This window comes from Budorcas taxicolor, chromosome 15, assembly GCF_023091745.1.
Source record: "Budorcas taxicolor isolate Tak-1 chromosome 15, Takin1.1, whole genome shotgun sequence".
NCBI classification, from domain to species: domain Eukaryota; kingdom Metazoa; phylum Chordata; class Mammalia; order Artiodactyla; family Bovidae; genus Budorcas; species Budorcas taxicolor.
In genome coordinates this window covers 55,470,050-55,486,662 of record NC_068924.1, presented here as the reverse complement: position 1 = coordinate 55,486,662, position 16,613 = coordinate 55,470,050, and the positions used below count along the sequence as shown (strand labels likewise).

General features: G+C 39.4%; 1 protein-coding gene across 1 annotated transcript in view; it reads left to right on the top strand.

The window, feature by feature from the left end:
• Window positions 1-2,708: 2,708 nt before the first annotated feature.
• Window positions 2,709-16,613, top strand: part of SLC5A12 (solute carrier family 5 member 12) — a 45,884-nt gene continuing 31,979 nt past the window's right edge. Inside the window, exons 1-4 of the mRNA XM_052653166.1 lie at window positions 2,709-3,047; window positions 12,386-12,451; window positions 13,681-13,732; window positions 15,351-15,418. Coding sequence (XP_052509126.1) covers window positions 2,709-3,047; window positions 12,386-12,451; window positions 13,681-13,732; window positions 15,351-15,418 — 525 coding nt within the window. The remainder of the gene's footprint in view (window positions 3,048-12,385; window positions 12,452-13,680; window positions 13,733-15,350; window positions 15,419-16,613) is intronic.

The window sequence follows — 16,613 nt, the reverse complement described above, 5'->3', positions numbered from 1 at the left end:
GCTTCCCTGTCTTTCACTGTCTCATGGAGTTTGCTCTAATTCATGTCCACTGAGTAGTTATGCTATCCAACCAACTCATCCTCTGTCGCCACCTTTTTCTCCTGCCCTCAATCTTTCCCATAAGGAGGGTATTTTCCAATGAGTCAGCTCTTCACATCAGGTAGCCAGAGTATTGGAACTTTAGCTTCAGCATCAGTTCTTTCTACATATGGATTGGGCACCTGGCCCAGATCCTGTGCCTCTGCCTCCAATGAGTTGGTCATCTACAACCACTTAGTGGCTCCTACAAATACATACATACAGAGTCTTTAAAACAGGTGAGGATATTTGCAGAGTGAAAAATGAGCACCAAGGGACCCTGCTTCCTACAGGAGTTGGGGAGGAGGACAGTAGGAAGTGTGAGTCAGAGAAGGCTCCACACAGCAAGGTAAATATGAACTAGATCTTGTGGGACCAACTGGTTCTGTAGGGGCGTAGTGGGGGAAAGCCATTAAGAAGGCAGGAGAGGCATGAATAATGTGGAGAAATTACCCCACAGAGGCTTGCTGGGGGCGCTTTGGATCAATCAACAGAGTCTAAGAGCAGAACCAAGAATCTCTAACTGTTTCGTAGATAAGTTCGTTTGTAACATTTTTCCACATAGAAGTGTTATCAAATGATATTTGTCTTTCTCTGACTTATTTCATTTAGTGTGATAATATCCAGATCCATCCAAGTTGCTGCAAATGGCATTATTTCACTCTTTTTAATGAGTCAGTAATATTCCATTGTATATTTTAATATATACCATATCTTCTTTATCCATTTATCTGTGGATGGATATTTAGATTGCTTCCACATCCTGGCTATTACAAACAGTGCTGCAATAAACATTGAGATACATGTATCTTTTGGAATTATGGTTTTCTCCAGATATATGCCCAGAAGTAGTATTACAGGGTCACAAGATAACTCTACTTTAATCTTTTAAGGAAAGTCTATACTGTTCTCCATAGCGGTTATACCAATTTACATTTCCACTAACAGTGAAGGAGGGTTCCCTTTTCTTCACAACCTTTCCAACATTTATTGTTTGTAGACTTTTTGATGATGGCCATTCTGACTGGTGTGAGGTAACATCTCATTGTAGTTTTGATTTGCATTTCTCTAATAGTTAGCACTGTTGAGCATCTTTTCATGTGCTTTGTGGCTGTATGTCTTTTTTTGGAGAAATGTCTAGTTAGGTCTTCTGCCCATTTTTTGATTGAGTAGTTTGCTTTTTTGATGTTGAGTAGCATGTGTTGTTTGCAATTTTGGAGGCTAATCCCTTGTTGGTTGCATCATTTACAAGTATTTTGTCCCATTCTATGGGTTCTTTTTGTTTTATTTATTGTTTCCTTTGCTGTGCAGAGCAGAAACATACTCACAGACTTAGAAAATGAACTTGTGGGTACCAGGGGGAAGGCAGAGAGAGCAATAGATTGGGAGTTTGGGATGGACATGTACACACTGCTATATTTAAAATGGATAACAAACAAGGACCTACTGTATAGCACAGGGAACTCTGCCCAATTCTCTGTAATAGCCTAAATGGAAAAATAATTTGAAAAAGAATAGATGCATGCATATATATAACTGAATCACTTTGATGTACCCCTGAAACTAACACAACATTGTTCATCAACAAAACTTCCAATATAAAATTAAAAATATAAAAGAGTAAAAAGAGGAGTAATAAAAATAATTTTAATGCACATAGAAAAAAGAATCTTTAACTGGATTCTTCTTTCTCTTATTTGTCCTGGTCTTAAACTTAACCTCTGTGCATAAGTGTTGTGAGCTGGAAAAATGATAGAGAGACAAAGAAGAAAAATTTGAGAACTACAGGCAATGTTTTAATTATTGGTAAGTTTATTTTTTGAAGCCTAGAGTCAAGAAAGAGTCACCTATTATGTTCCTAGTTGCTTGGCTATGAGCAAGTGTAATAGTTATTTACAGATCAGAAAAAGAGGGTCAGAAAGTCTGAGACACTTAAAGATTCACCATACTCTATAAGGTGTTATTCCATGTTCCAGCTGAAGCTCTAAGAGTTTAAATAATTCATCAACAATATCACAGCTCAATTAAGTTTGCACCAACTTGAGCAAAGGTCTCCTGACTCCTTGTTCTTTGCTCCTTTTCCTCCACACCCACTGCCTCAGAAAGTCACAGGTACACACCTTCACTCTCCCTTACTCGGAAGAAAGACACCAGTGATAGTTGTGTTGGCATTTTACAGATTCTGTTTAACTCAAAAATGCTGAGGTGGTGAACTTGAATCACTCCTATGTTTCCCAGTAATATTTAACCTTAAGTTAAAAGAAAACCTAGGAGATTAAAGAACATGTTATCTGGCAAGTGCATTTCACCGTCGGTGGTTATTAATTTCAAAATACATCTGAATTCCTTCTCTGCAGCATATGCTTTAGCAAAGGAACAGAGAGCTCCAGGCCAGGGTCAGATTTCAAGTTCTTATCTGTCGATACTCATAACACTACCAGAATCCTCTTTGCTGTTGACTTCTGAGATCCTTCCCAGGTACAACTTGGTGTCTGAAGTGCTACCCAAGTGCCTCTGGTCATCATTCTCTTCACACAGCCTCAGCCTCCTCTCACAGCAAAGCATACTGAGCTTTGCTTTTGGAAAGACATCGGGTTGAGAGCAACTCTCTGGTGCCTATACGTCTCAGCATGGAGGTGAAGAACTTTGCAGTTTGGGATTATGTTGTCTTTGCAGCCCTCTTTATCATTTCCTCTGGAATTGGGGTGTTCTATGCAATTAAGGAGAGAAAAAAAGCAACTTCGAGGGAGTTTCTGGTCGGTGGACGGCAAATGAACTTTGGCCCGGTGGCACTCTCCCTGACAGCCAGCTTCATGTCCGCCGTCACTGTCTTGGGGACCCCTGCTGACGTCTACCGCTTTGGAGCATCCTTCGTCCTATTCTTCATTGCGTATGCGTTAGTCGTTATCCTCACATCAGAGCTCTTTCTTCCTGTGTTCTACAGATCTGGCATCACCAGCACGTACGAGGTAAAACAACTACTTGCTTCTTTTTTACTTTGGGAAGAGTTGCTGTTTCCTCTCCTCTTGAACAGGTCTTTTTACGATTGCTTTTTCCCTCTAATATACATCTTATGTGTATTATGTCTTAATGATAACACATGGTGGTTGCAAAACACTTATTTGCAGGATAATTAGAAATCATGGCGAGAATTTATTACAGTGTTATTGGGGAAAGCTTAAGCTTTGGACACGGACGTACCTGTATGCAGAGACAGGCACAGACATCTACACCTTCCATCTGTAGAGTGAAAGTAACAAAGTCAAGCTCTGAGGCTATTTCAACGATTAAATGAGAATTTGTTGGTAAACATCTAAAGCACTGCCTAACTCATAGGAGATTCTCAATGAAAGAGAACTGAACTTGTTACTTGTTTTATTTTATTCTGAAAAGCACAAAGAACATTGTGTATTGTCTCTTTTAGGCTAAGAAAACTGAGATACAGATAGATGATTTAAGATTATACAATAGATGGTGCACTTTTAGTAAAGTGGTTCCATTATTTAAACCAGTTACAAATATGTAACTGAAGAGATTTGAGACCATACGGATAGAGGACACACAGGGATTTAGTTGAATTTAATTTACCCTTCACATTTGCCTTTTACATATTTTTTTTATTTTTTATTTTTATTATTATTTTTTTTACTTTATTTTACTTTACAATACTGTATTGGTTTTGCCATACATTGACATGAATCCACCATGGGTGTACATGCATTCCCAAACATGAACCCCCCTCCCTCCTCCCTCCCCATAACATCTCTCTGGGTCATCACCTTGCACCAGCCCCAAGCATGCTGTATCCTGTGTCGGACATAGACTGGCGATTCGATTCTTACATGATAGTATACATGTTACATATTTTTAAAATTGTAGTACCCTGATACAAAGAAACTCAGATTGTGTAAAGTATATATTTTGGAATTGCCTCTTTCTTTGTTAAGAACTGGCAGTGTCAGAGGTGGGGAACAGGGCAGAAAGGATAATTAGAGAGTTTGGGATCAGCAAGTACACACTGCTATATTTAAAATGGATAACCGTCTGTATAGCAGAGGGAACCCTGCTCTATGTTATGTGGTAGCCTGGAGGGGAGGGGAGTTTGGGGGAGAAAGGATACATGTATATGTATGGCTGAATCCCTTTGCTGTCTACCTGAAACTGTCACAACATTGTTGGTTGGCTATACTCCAATATAAAATAAAAAGTTTAAAAGAGAGAGAGGAAAGCATTGGCAGTGTGGCACATGAGAAAGGCATGAGCTCTAGACTCAAAGTCTAGAGCTACTTGTTTTTGACTACTAGCTCTGCCACTTAACTAGCTGCATAGCTTTGGGGAAATGACTCACCTCTGTAGCTGATTTTAACACACGTAAAATAAGAATAATAAAGGGGTCTATCTTAAAGAATGTCTGTGAGGAGTAAATGAGTTATTATAGGCAAATACTCTTAACAAAGCCTGGCAAATGGTAAATACAGAGGAAGAATTTGTATTATTATAATTATTATTCTTGTTGTTGCTACTGTCCCCAAATTTATAGTCTCAATATAGAGGCTTTAATTTATGTTTATTTGTTCATCCTCCATTTCTAGCTACCTATCTATGGATATTCTTATCAGGTTTTTTGAAGTAGAAAGGACTGAAAGGGGAGAGTTTATGTCCCCACCTCTTAAATCTGGGATGGCCTTGTGACTTACTTTGGCCAATAGAATGTGGCAGAAGTGATGTGTGAAAGTGGAGCTGAAGTCTCGTGAGCTTATAGCTTCTGCCTTTGCCTTCTTGGAAAGCTGTTCTGATACAGCTATGTCAGGAAGCAGATCTAGCTGGTCTCATTTCTGGAGGATGAATGGACACATAGAGGAGAACAGAGGCAGCCTGGCTAGCAGCCAACACCAATCATCAGACTTGTGAGTGAGGCCGTCTTGGACTTTCTCCCCCAGCTTATCTTCCCATTGATTGCAGACCCATGAGAACTTTGTGCCAACAAGTAGAGCAATCGCCTACCCAGTCCTAAAAACTGTGAGAAATATTAAGTCCTTAGTTTTTAAGCCAGTGACTTTTGGGGCTGGTAATAACCAGCTGATTTAAATGCTTTAATATGCAGAAAGATTTCAAGACTAATCTATGAATGTGGGCTACTTTGTCACTATTCTCTCCCATGTCAAAGCATAAGGAATTGTTCTCACCCTCAAGCTGTAACTCAGGCTCAGCTCATTTGCAATAGCGTGCGTTTTCATTATCTCCACTTGGACAATTTATAATTAGTCTCACGACGTTGTCTCCACCTCAGATAGAGTTATTTTCTTCTTTCTGTTATCAAACATTAATAGGTCCAGTTTGTTATAATTTACCCTTAACACTAGCTTCTGGGCTACCTACTTTCTCATTTTTCTTAGTCTTCTTCTTTTTTAGTTTAAAGCACAAACTTGTTATTCTTATTTTATTTATTTATTTATTTTTGGCTGCACTAGGTCTTCATTGTGACACATGGGCTGGCAAACAGGTTTAGTTGCCCCACAGCATGTGGGATTGAACTCGTGTTCCCTGCATTAGAAAGTGGATTCCCAACCACTGGACCACCTGGGAAGTCCTTTCTTGTACTTCTTAAACTAAATAGTTTCTGAACTACATACCTCTCTCTAATCCAGATTTTTCATTATAGTGCCAAGGCCACTACTTCTCTATGTCTTCTTCCATGGTGTTTTCTAAGCCTTATAGATTATATATACTCTTTATTTAGAAATTGCTTTCATTTTACTTCTCCTTTAAATTACATTTGTGGCATTTTAGTAATTATAGTTAAAAGTTGAGAAATTAGATGTGTATGATATCATTATTGAGTATATGATATCATTATTGAGTATTATTTCAGTATAGTAAATATTGTGACAAAATATTTGTTGTAAAATGGATGTTTAGTGCGTGATAGGGTCTGAACCACTGTTATGAGGCCTTTTTAGACCATTTTAAGGATTGCTTTTTACTCTCAGTGAGATAGGTCATTACAATGTTTGAGCAGAAGAGTGACTTGTATTTCAAGAGTATTCCTCTAGCAGGATATTATTGCTGAAGCAGGGGTCTAGTTAGGAGGCTGCTGCCATAATCTAGGCAAGAGATGACAACATTAGTGTGGAGACAGAGGGGATGACATGAGTGGAATTCTGAAAGTTGGGGGAGGAAATGCCGGGGTTCTTTTACGAACTGCATGTGAGGAGTGAAATGAAAAAGAATCAAGGATGGCGTCACATTACTTGGGCTTGAACCCGCATGAAAAGTGGACTTTTTATTTCCTGAGATGGAAAGAAGTGAGGCTAGATCAGGTTTGGGGTTTGAAAATAATCCATCATGATGGTAAATATTACCTGTGCTATTTTTAGAAGCAAGCATGATGTGTGCAAATTTTCTGCTGAACTTCCATTTTTACTTTTGACCATACCCAGTATTCTTGCCTGGAAAATTCCATGGACAAAGGAGCCTGGTGAACCTCAGTCCATGGGTTTGCAAAGAGTCAGACAAAACTAAGCAACTTAACATGCTTGCTTGCAAAGCTATACATCTACAAAGATGACCACTGGATGAGTAAGTGAGTGAACACAATCTTTCAGATGGAAAATTATGCAGTTTGAATAGTCTTTTATTATGGAGTTAGATAGTGGCAAAGCTCAAATTAGAATTCAAGAAGTCTTATTACATATATATATATATATATATATATATATATATATATATTTTCTTTTTTCTTAATACTGTCTCTCTAGTTTGACCAAATTGACTGAATTTAGAAGAACTAAACTGAGTTGGATGTTACAACCAATGACTTTTTCTAGATTCCTATAGCAGCTTCCTTACTCTATATCCATTTTTCAGTAACAATTCTCTGTTTGCTTTCCTAGACTTCATATGCTATCCAGCCAATACCATATATTTTGGGTTTTGTTACATTTCTCAACTTCTGACATCACTTTTTATGTCAAATATCTATTGATGTGTAATATACCACCCCAAAATAAATTTCTTAAGACAACAATTATATTTGTTCACAATTCAGTGGATCTGATCTGAGCTCAAGAAGTTCTAAGATAGTCAGGTTCTTCTTCTGATCTACCTTGGGGCCATCTATCCAGATGTTCAAGCTGGTCTTAGAAAAGGCAGAAGAACCAGAGATCAAATTGCCAACATCCGCTGGATCATCAAAAAAAGCAAGAAAGTTCCAGAAAAACATCTATTTCTGTTTTATTGACTATACCAAAGCCTTTGACTGTGTGGATCACAATAAATTGTGGAAAATTCTGAAAGAGATGGGAATACCAGACCACCTGACCTGCCTCTTGAGAAACCTATATGCAGGTCAGGAAGAAACAGTTAAAACTGACATGGAACAACAGAGTGGTTCCAAAGAGGAAAAGGAGTACATCAAGGCTGTATATTGTCACCCTGCTTATTTAGCTTCTATACAGAGTACATCATGAGAAACGCTGGGCTGGAGGAAGCACAAGCTGCAATCAAGATTGCTGGGAGAAATATCAATAACCTCAGATATGCAGATGACACCACCCTTATGGCAGAAAGTGAAGAGGAACTAAAAAGCCTCTTGATGAAAGTGAAAGAGGAGAGTGAAAAAGTTGGCTTAAAGCTCAACATTCAGAAAACTAAGATCATGATATCCGGTCCCATCACTTCATGGGAAATGGATGGGGAAAGAGTGGAAACAGTGTCAGACTTTTGGGGGGGAGGCTCCCAAATCACTGCAGATGGTGATTGCAGTCATGAAATTAAAAGACACTTACAACAAAGGTCCGTCTAGTCAAGGCTATGGTTTTTCCAGTAGTCATGTTTGGATGTAAGAGTTGACTATGAAGAAAGCTGAGCGCTGAAGAATTGATGCTTTTGAACTGTGGTGTTGGAGAAGACTCTTGAGAGTCCCTTGGACTGCAAGGAGATCCAACCAGTCCATTCTAAAGGAGATCAGTCCTGGGTATTCTTTGGAAGGAATGATGCTAAAGCTGAAACTCCAGTACTTTGGCCACCTCATGCGAAGAACTGACTCATTGGAAAAGACTGATGCTGGGAGGGATTGGGGGCAGGAGGAGAAGGGGATGACAGAGGATGAGATGGCTGGATGGCATCACCGACTTGATGGATGTGGGTTTGAGTGAACTCCGGGAGTTGGTGATGGACAGGGAGGCCTGGCATGCTGCAATTCATGGGGTCACAAAGAGTCGGACACGACTGAGCAACTGAACTGAACTGAACTCCTTGGAAGGAAAGTTATGACCAACCTAGATGGCATATTAAAAAGCAGAGACACTACTTTGCCAACAAAGGTCCGTCTAGTCAAGGCTATGGTTTTTGCAGTGGTCATGTATGGATGTGAGAGTTGGACTGTGAAGAAAGCTGAGCACCGAAGAATTGATGCTTTTGAACTGTGGTGTTAGAGAAGACTCTTGAGAGTCCCTTGGACTGCAAGGAGATCCATCCAGTCCATCCTAAAGGAGATCAGTCCTGGGTGTTCATTGGAAGAACAGATGCTGAAGATGAAACGCCAATACTTTGGCCACCTCATGCGAAGAGTTGACTCATTGGAAAAGACCCTGATGCTAGAAAGATTGAGGGCAGGAGGTGAAGGGGATGACAGAGGATGAGATGGTTGGATGGCACCACTGACTCAGTGGACGTGGGTTTAGATGGACTCTGGGAGTTGGTGATGGACAGGGAGGCCTGGCATGCTGAGATTCATGGGGTTACAAAGAGTCGGACACGACTGAGAGACTAAACTGAATTGACTGATGTGACTGCCATCAGCTAGTGATTTGGCTCATTGGTCTAGGCAAACTCAGATGGGACAACTTGTATAATAGCATATCAGATTTGGTCTCATCTTACAGTAGGCTATCCTTGACTCTTAATGTTATGGGAGAAGAATCTCTGTCAACAAGAAGGTACAGCTTATCACACAAGCAATTCTGCAGTCTCCACTTGAATCATATTTGTTATTAATAGAAATATCACTGTCTTAAGTTGCATTCTCCCAGAAGAAAACCCTGAGACAAGGAATTGTATGCAAGTCATTTTTGGGGGAAATGATTTTATTAAATTATCAGTAGGCCAGTGGCAAGTAAGACATGGAAAAAAAGCCAATGTTTTTTGAGCAGGTTGTTAACCATGAGCAACTGAGGTTCCATCTCATTGGGGATCTCAGGAAGACAGTATAGGTCACATATCAGGGTTGGCCTCACTGAGATGGAAATTACCAGGATTTTGGGGGTCCAATTTCCTTTTATTGTTGGCTTTCAGCAGTTTTAGTCTGTCCTGGGGAAGGGCTAAGATAAAGCCCTCAAGCAGATAATCACAGAACACTTAGATACCATCAAGGTGTACTGGGACAGAGAATGGCAATAAACTACGAGGGTCACACCCACGACAGCTACTATGGTCACTAAGATCCCATATATTCCTGTCCCTGCACTTGGTGTTATCATCCACTGTGTCGTTAGGTCACACAAGTGTCAATTTTAGAGAGAGGGAGCCATGGTTTAGTGCAATAATCTAATCTTTCCAATGACATGTAATCTGAACCCGAGTTGTCCTCAACATAAAAGTTTTGTTTTGTTTTTTTATCCTGTGATAGCTGAGATTTTCAGATCCTTCCTCAGTGACTTCTTTAAAAATATTTTCCTTGTACATGGTGCCCTCATTCACACATCCACCTGACTCATAGTGTACTGAATGCACCATCTGAAGAAAGATGGGATGAAAATAAGGCAGTTCTTTCTTTGGGGGAATGGTTGAGCAGGTAAGTTGAGAGATTGGATTAGTGTGAAATAGAGTGACAATTCTGCCAAGAGGAGTCTTTTCTAGGGTTTTAAAGAATGTCCCATCTTAAGGCATCAAACAACTCTTACTTATGTATTATTTCTAGGAAAAAGGAGTGGTTAATTCCAGGTTTAATCTAAATGATTTTTTCTTAAATTAGATAACAATTATTACCAATTAAAAATTACTACCAAGAATTACTACTAAGATATTAAATCCTCAACTATTTGCTACTTTTAACATTTATTTTGTTCATTCAATGCATGTTTATTGTGCACTGGAGTTCAAATACTAGTGCCTTCTAGAGCAGGAATTCTAGGAATTCAGGAATACCTTTGGTGATCCCCAACAGTAAATCAGATACATCGATTTAGTATGTTCATAACTCCCTGTAGCTTTTCTTCTAGTACATACCATCACTGTAACTTTACTGCTATAAATTTAGTAGTCTCCTCCTCTCATCTGTAAAGTCCTTTGGGTCATGAAGTATATAATATTTGCTATCATTGTAGGTCAGAATGCAATATGGAAGACAAGGGATAAATATTTATTAAATGAATACATGAAAGATGAAGATACAGTGAAAAAATTGGACACTGTTACATGCACGAGGGAAAATAAGTGGTAGACTGGAAGATGCATGCACCTCCCTCCAAAAATGGTCTTCCCAGTGCTCAGTAGTAAAGGAGCCACCTGCCAAGCAGAAGATACCGATTCTATCCTTGGGTCTGGAATATTCCCTGGAGGAGCAAATAGCAACCCACTCCAGTATTCTTGCCTGGGAAATCCCATGAGCCAAGGAACCTGACAGGCTACAGTCCATGCTGACACAAAGAATCAGACACAATTTAGCAGCTAAACTACCACCACCACTCTCCAAATGGGATAATAAATGTCCTAATGCCAGGAATCTGTAACTATTACCTTATATGATTTTAAAAAAGAGATCCTTGCAAAACTGATTAAATTAAGAATCTTGAGATGGAGGGGTTATGCTGATTTAACCAGGCAGGCCTTAAGTACAATCATATTTATAAGAGGGATGCAGAGGAACACTTGTCAGACAAAGAGAAAGCAATGTGACCACAGAGGCAGAAACTGGAGTGATGACGTTAGAAGTTAAGGAACGCCTGCAGCCACCAAAACTCCTAAGAGGCAAGAAGTAGATTCTTCCCTAAGACCTCCAGAGGGAGCAGAGCCCAGGCAACACCTTGGTTTTGGTCCAGTGAAATTGATTTTGAATTTCTGACTTCTAGAACTGTAAGAAAACACATTTCTGTTGTTTAAAGTCACCAAATTTGTGATAGTTTGTTACAGTTGCTATAGGAAATGAATACTGTAAAATATGTGATGTGTGCACACAGGCATGCTCAATCAAGTCCAACTCTTTGCAACCCATGAACTGTAGTCAGTCAGGCTCCTCCATCCATGGGATTTTCCAGGCAAGGATATTGAAGTGGGTTGCTGTTTCCTTTTCTAGAGGTCTTCCCAACCCAGGGATCGAACCCACATCTCTTGCATCTCCTGTATTGGCAGGTGGATTATTTACCTCTGTGCAACCTGGGAAGCCTATAAAATATGGGAATCCAACACTAAAATCCAAGGTAGCTGTTTATCAAGTGCTAAAGAAGCTTAGTATAATTGCCTAAAGAGTTCAGAGGGGAAAGTATGAGTAGGAACAGGAATGGCAATCAGGCTCTCGTTTTTGAAAGATGACTAATAATTGGTGAATTTTGAGGGCTAGAGGTGAGGGGAGGCTCTCTTGCACTGAAAAATCTTCCTACACAGAAGAGAAATCTGCAGAGTACAAAGCATGCTGGCTGAACAATACATAGTGATTTTATGTAGACAGTAAATCAGGTGAGGGCTAGTGATGTTGAGAGCAGAAGGGTGTGGATCAGTTAGTAGAGGGTTTAGAATGGAGAGCCTGGATGTGTGTTATGTTTTGTCAGTGATAGAGAATCACTGAAACCTTTGAGGAAAAGTGTGATGTGACCAGTGTTCTGCTTTAGGAGAATCAATGTGGCAGGTGTGTGATTGGTGGAATGGGTGGGCATGATTTGGAGAGAGCTTAGAGAGCTCAGATAGAGCGTTACTGCATTGATCTGTGCAAGAGGTAAGGAAGGCCTGAGCTGAATCTAGGGGCAGTGTGGCTAGAAAATGAAATAATGGCTTTAGTACATCTAGTAGGAAGAGCCCTGGGGAGAGAGCCAGGAGACCTTTTAATTGAAGCAATAATAATTTAAAAATTTTAAAAAAGTATTTATCTTCTCTGACCATCATGTGAAATTTGAGCAAAAACTGAGCTTTAATACATCTTTGACTTTAAACAATCCAAATTTCTCTCCCTTTCTTTCAAGTTCAAATAGGGTAAAATCATGTTATAAAGCTAAGCATTAAACTCAGAGAAATACCAAGAAAAAGCAAACCTTCTTAGCAGCCTTTAAATAAACCTTGCTGATTTTTTGCGTGTCCTTCTCTCTGTTCTTTCTAGTACTTACAACTACGATTCAACAAACCAGTTCGCTATGCAGCCACAGTCATCTACATTGTGCAAACGGTAAGGAGGAAGGGCTGCTGCAGAGGTGGGTTGTGGGGTGGCAGGAATGGGTTTGTTTATTTCAAGAAGCAATTAACACAGTTAAAGGAAAGATTCAACACTAAGAAGAAACTACTGTCTTCCAAGGATAGCGCTTTCAAAATATGTGATTTTATAGAGGGATTTCCACGTTTCATAGACTTCATATATCTGTATAAATAATACTAAATACATATCATAAACCACCAAAGGAGCAAAAGAGCGTTTTCTTAAATTTATTGTGAACTCTTATTTAACTGGTACAAGTTGCTTTTGATATGAAATGGTCTGGTAACTGTGTTTTTTGTTTTTTTTTTTTGCTAGTTCAGCTGTGTTGAACCAGAAATACTCATTTCTGGTTCAACACAGAGATGAGTTAGTTTCTGAAAATTAGTTTAAAATTATACTCTTAAACCAATACTCCCACATCCCCTTTTGGACTCTTCTCCTACCTCCTTGGTTCTAGGGTATCCTCTTGCTGCCCACAGCTGCCTGTGGGATAGCTTTGATGCATTTCAATGACTCACCGAGAACTTTCTACTATAAGATAACCTTCCATTTCTAAATTAAAACTTCCATCAGTGACCTTAGGATTTAAGGGCAAAAAAACATGGAAAACAATGCTCCTTAACCTGTCCATGGTTATTTGCCTTTTAAAACTCTCACATGGATCTCTAAATGGTGAAATTTCATTCAAAACTATATGGGACCCGACCCACTTCTGTCAGTGTAGTGGCCTCCAGTTCTGGAAGTTTGAAGATATGCCCGTAAAGGAGGTCGCCTGTGTTGCTAGTTTCCCCTGCAAGGTGCTCCCCTCTTAGATTATTCCATCTCTGCTCTAAAGCCTATGTTTCAGCAAACTGCTAACATGTGTTTGTGTCACAGCGATATGTGTATGATGGGCAGTGGAAGGGTGAGTCGAACACTGAACCTTATTTTCATATCCTTCAGAAATGCACCAGCTGTAGCCATAAAATCTCAAAATGTATAGCCATTTTAAAACTCCAACAGCCTTCCTCTAGCTCACGCTTATTATCCTTTTTGCAAATTAGTTACAGTTGCCAAGGACTTCAAAATGAGAGTGTGAGGGAACGAAATGTTTGGAACAAGTTGAAGGAAGTGTAGTGCTAAGGTCGTAAGGAAATTTTTAGGAAGGTTTCCTTTCCATGTCGCTCTTCTCACTGTTCACCTGATTCTTCTCCCTCCACCAGATTCTCTACACGGGAGTGGTGGTGTATGCTCCTGCTCTGGCCCTCAATCAAGGTGAGTTAGCCAAACTCTCTTGTGCTTTCCACCATTTTTATACCTGTGTTGCTATCTTGAGAAATGTATGCACAAAATCCTGTTGCGAAGACATTCCTGTGGTTAGAATACTGTGAATTACTGTAGTTGTCACAACATAAAGCTCTGAAAGTTGAACATTGAAAATAACGTGAATAACTAGTTACTTGGCTTTATCCACGTGGTTTCAAACATCCAATTTGATTGTCATTCGTTTTCTAATCACTGAAGTAACGACAAATTTTTTTGCGGTTTGGTTGATTTACAACATTGTATTAGATTCAGGTGTACATCAAAGTCAGTTTTATGTATATTTTCAAGCTATTTTCCATTATAGGTTATTGTAAGATACAGAATATGGTTCCCTGTGCTAAATCTTTGTTGTTTATCTTTTTCAATTTTTTTCATGTATAGCAGTTTAGAAATAGTATTAGAAATCCTGTGGGTGTGTGTTAGTCATTCAGCTGTGCCCCGCTCTTTGTGACCCCACGGACTGTAGCTCACCAGGCTCCTCTATCCATGGGATTCTCTAGTTAAGAATACTGGAATGGATTGCCATTCCCTTCTCCAGGGGATCTTCCCAACCCAAGGATCAAACGTGGGTCTCCTGGATTACAGGCAGATTCTTTCCCATCTGAGCTACCATTTATCCCTACTCTCTCTCTCTCCTCTTTGGTAACCATAAGTTGACAGTTTTGTGTTCTATACAAACAACGTAAATAAGGTCATCTATAACATATGGTCCTTTCTCAGTAATCTCATGAAGAGGATACTCTGGATACATGAGTAACAGGTGTTTGTAGTAATTATTTTAAGATTTACACTTGACCTTGTTGAAAGAATAGAATCCCAGGGGGAAAAAAGGAAAGAAAAATCAAAAGCAAAAGAAATTTCATAATGATATCTATAATTTTAGAAGTCCTCAATATTCAATTTAATTGTGTTATGTGCTTATACTGAAAAATATTTATTCACAGTCATTGTTGAGGTGGGTTAAAAGTATGCAGACTCTGTTAAGAAATGCAAGCAAATAATGAAATGTTTGGTGCAGAGATTGCACTAACTAACTTTTTTAAGAAAAACAAACAAATAAACAAACAATTGGTACAGAGATTGGGAACTCCAGAATCTTAAGAGAAAAAATTTGGCTTATAACATTAAATGAAAATTACAGACTGGGTTGCTGCTGCTCAGCCATTTTAGTTGTGTCTAACTCTGCAACCCTATGGACTGTAGCCCACCAGGCTCCTCTGTCCTTGGGATTCTCCAGGCAAGAATACTGGAGTGGGTTGCCATGCCCTCCTCCAGGGAATCTCCCCAGCCCAGGGTTGGAATCCATGTCTCCTGTGTCTCTTGCACTGCAGGTGGATTCTTCACTGCTGAACCACTGGGGAAGTCCTATGGACTGGATTGAGTTATAATAATATAATATAATCTCTATCAGATATGATAAAATTTAATTTAATTTTATCACCTCTAATTTGATTTTCATTTGCCCACAAAGAATACAGACAAGAATATTGTGACTTTTTTCTCATAAAGTTTGTTCTTTTACTGTCCTTAAAGGAACTTCTTTCAATATTTTTTTCTCTTTTTGTAGTGACTGGGTTTGATCTCTGGGGCTCTGTGTTTGCAACAGGAATCGTTTGCACATTCTACTGTACCCTGGTATGTATCTAGCTGTGAAAAAGTATTTAGCACTACTTCCTAATATGGGATAAGAGCAAATTTCCAACAACAAAGCATCTAAGTATAGCAGAAATTGCTATTTCTCAATTAAATAGAAATATGCTGCCTTATCTGTAACAGTTTTCTGAGGAAGGTGCTGTTGTTTTATTTAAAATCCTTTTCCATATCAACCATTAGTAGAATTTGAGCTCTGGGCCTATTTGAGAGAGCCATGAGTAAAAGAAGATTTAATGACAGAAATATCTCCCTGCTCGAAGGTGAGGTAGCCATATGCAACTACTGAGGAAAAAAAAAATGTGCTCATTAACAGTGTTAGGTAGCCTTAGGTAACATTTATATTGGATTGGTCAAAAAGGTCCTTTGGGTTTTTCTGTAACATCTTATGGAAAAGCTAAACAAACTTTTTGACCAACCAGTACTTCATTGACTACTGGTTAAGGAATACACAATGTATCAATGAACAACCAATGATGGCTGGTATTTTGGAAACTTGAGGATTCCACACCTTGATTTTGTCTCATTGATGGATAAGCTTGGACTACATTTAACATTTGGCTTTACACATGCTTAGTTTTAATCAAGGAACTTGGGTGGTACTGGAAATGATATTTATGAAATTGTTACAATTAGTTTAGTTCAACAAATATTCATTGAGCATCTATTATTTGTCATGTCCTATAATAGGAATCTTTATTCTTATGAGCCATTGATACCGTACTTGCTAAGTCACTACAGTCGTGTCCAACTCTTTGTGATCTCATGAACTGTAGCATGCCAGGCTCCACTGTCCATGGGATTCTCTAGGCAAGAATACTAGAATGGGTAGCCACACCCTCCTCCAGGGGATCGCCCCAACCCAGGGATGGAAACCGAGTCTGCATTGCAGGCAGATTCTTTATCGTCTGAGCCACCAGGGAAGCCTTATTGGTACTATCCATTCAGTTCAGTTCAGTCCCTGAACTGTTCAGTCGCTCAGTTGTGACCGACTCTTGGTGACCCCATGGACTGCAGCATGCCAGGCCTCCCTGTCCATCACCAACTCCCGGAGTTTACTCAAAATCATGTCCATTGAGTCAATGATGCCATCCAACCATCTCATCGTCTGTCGTCCCTTTCTTCTCCTGCCTTCGATCTTTCCCAGCATTAGGGTTTTTTCCGATGAGTCAGTTCTTCA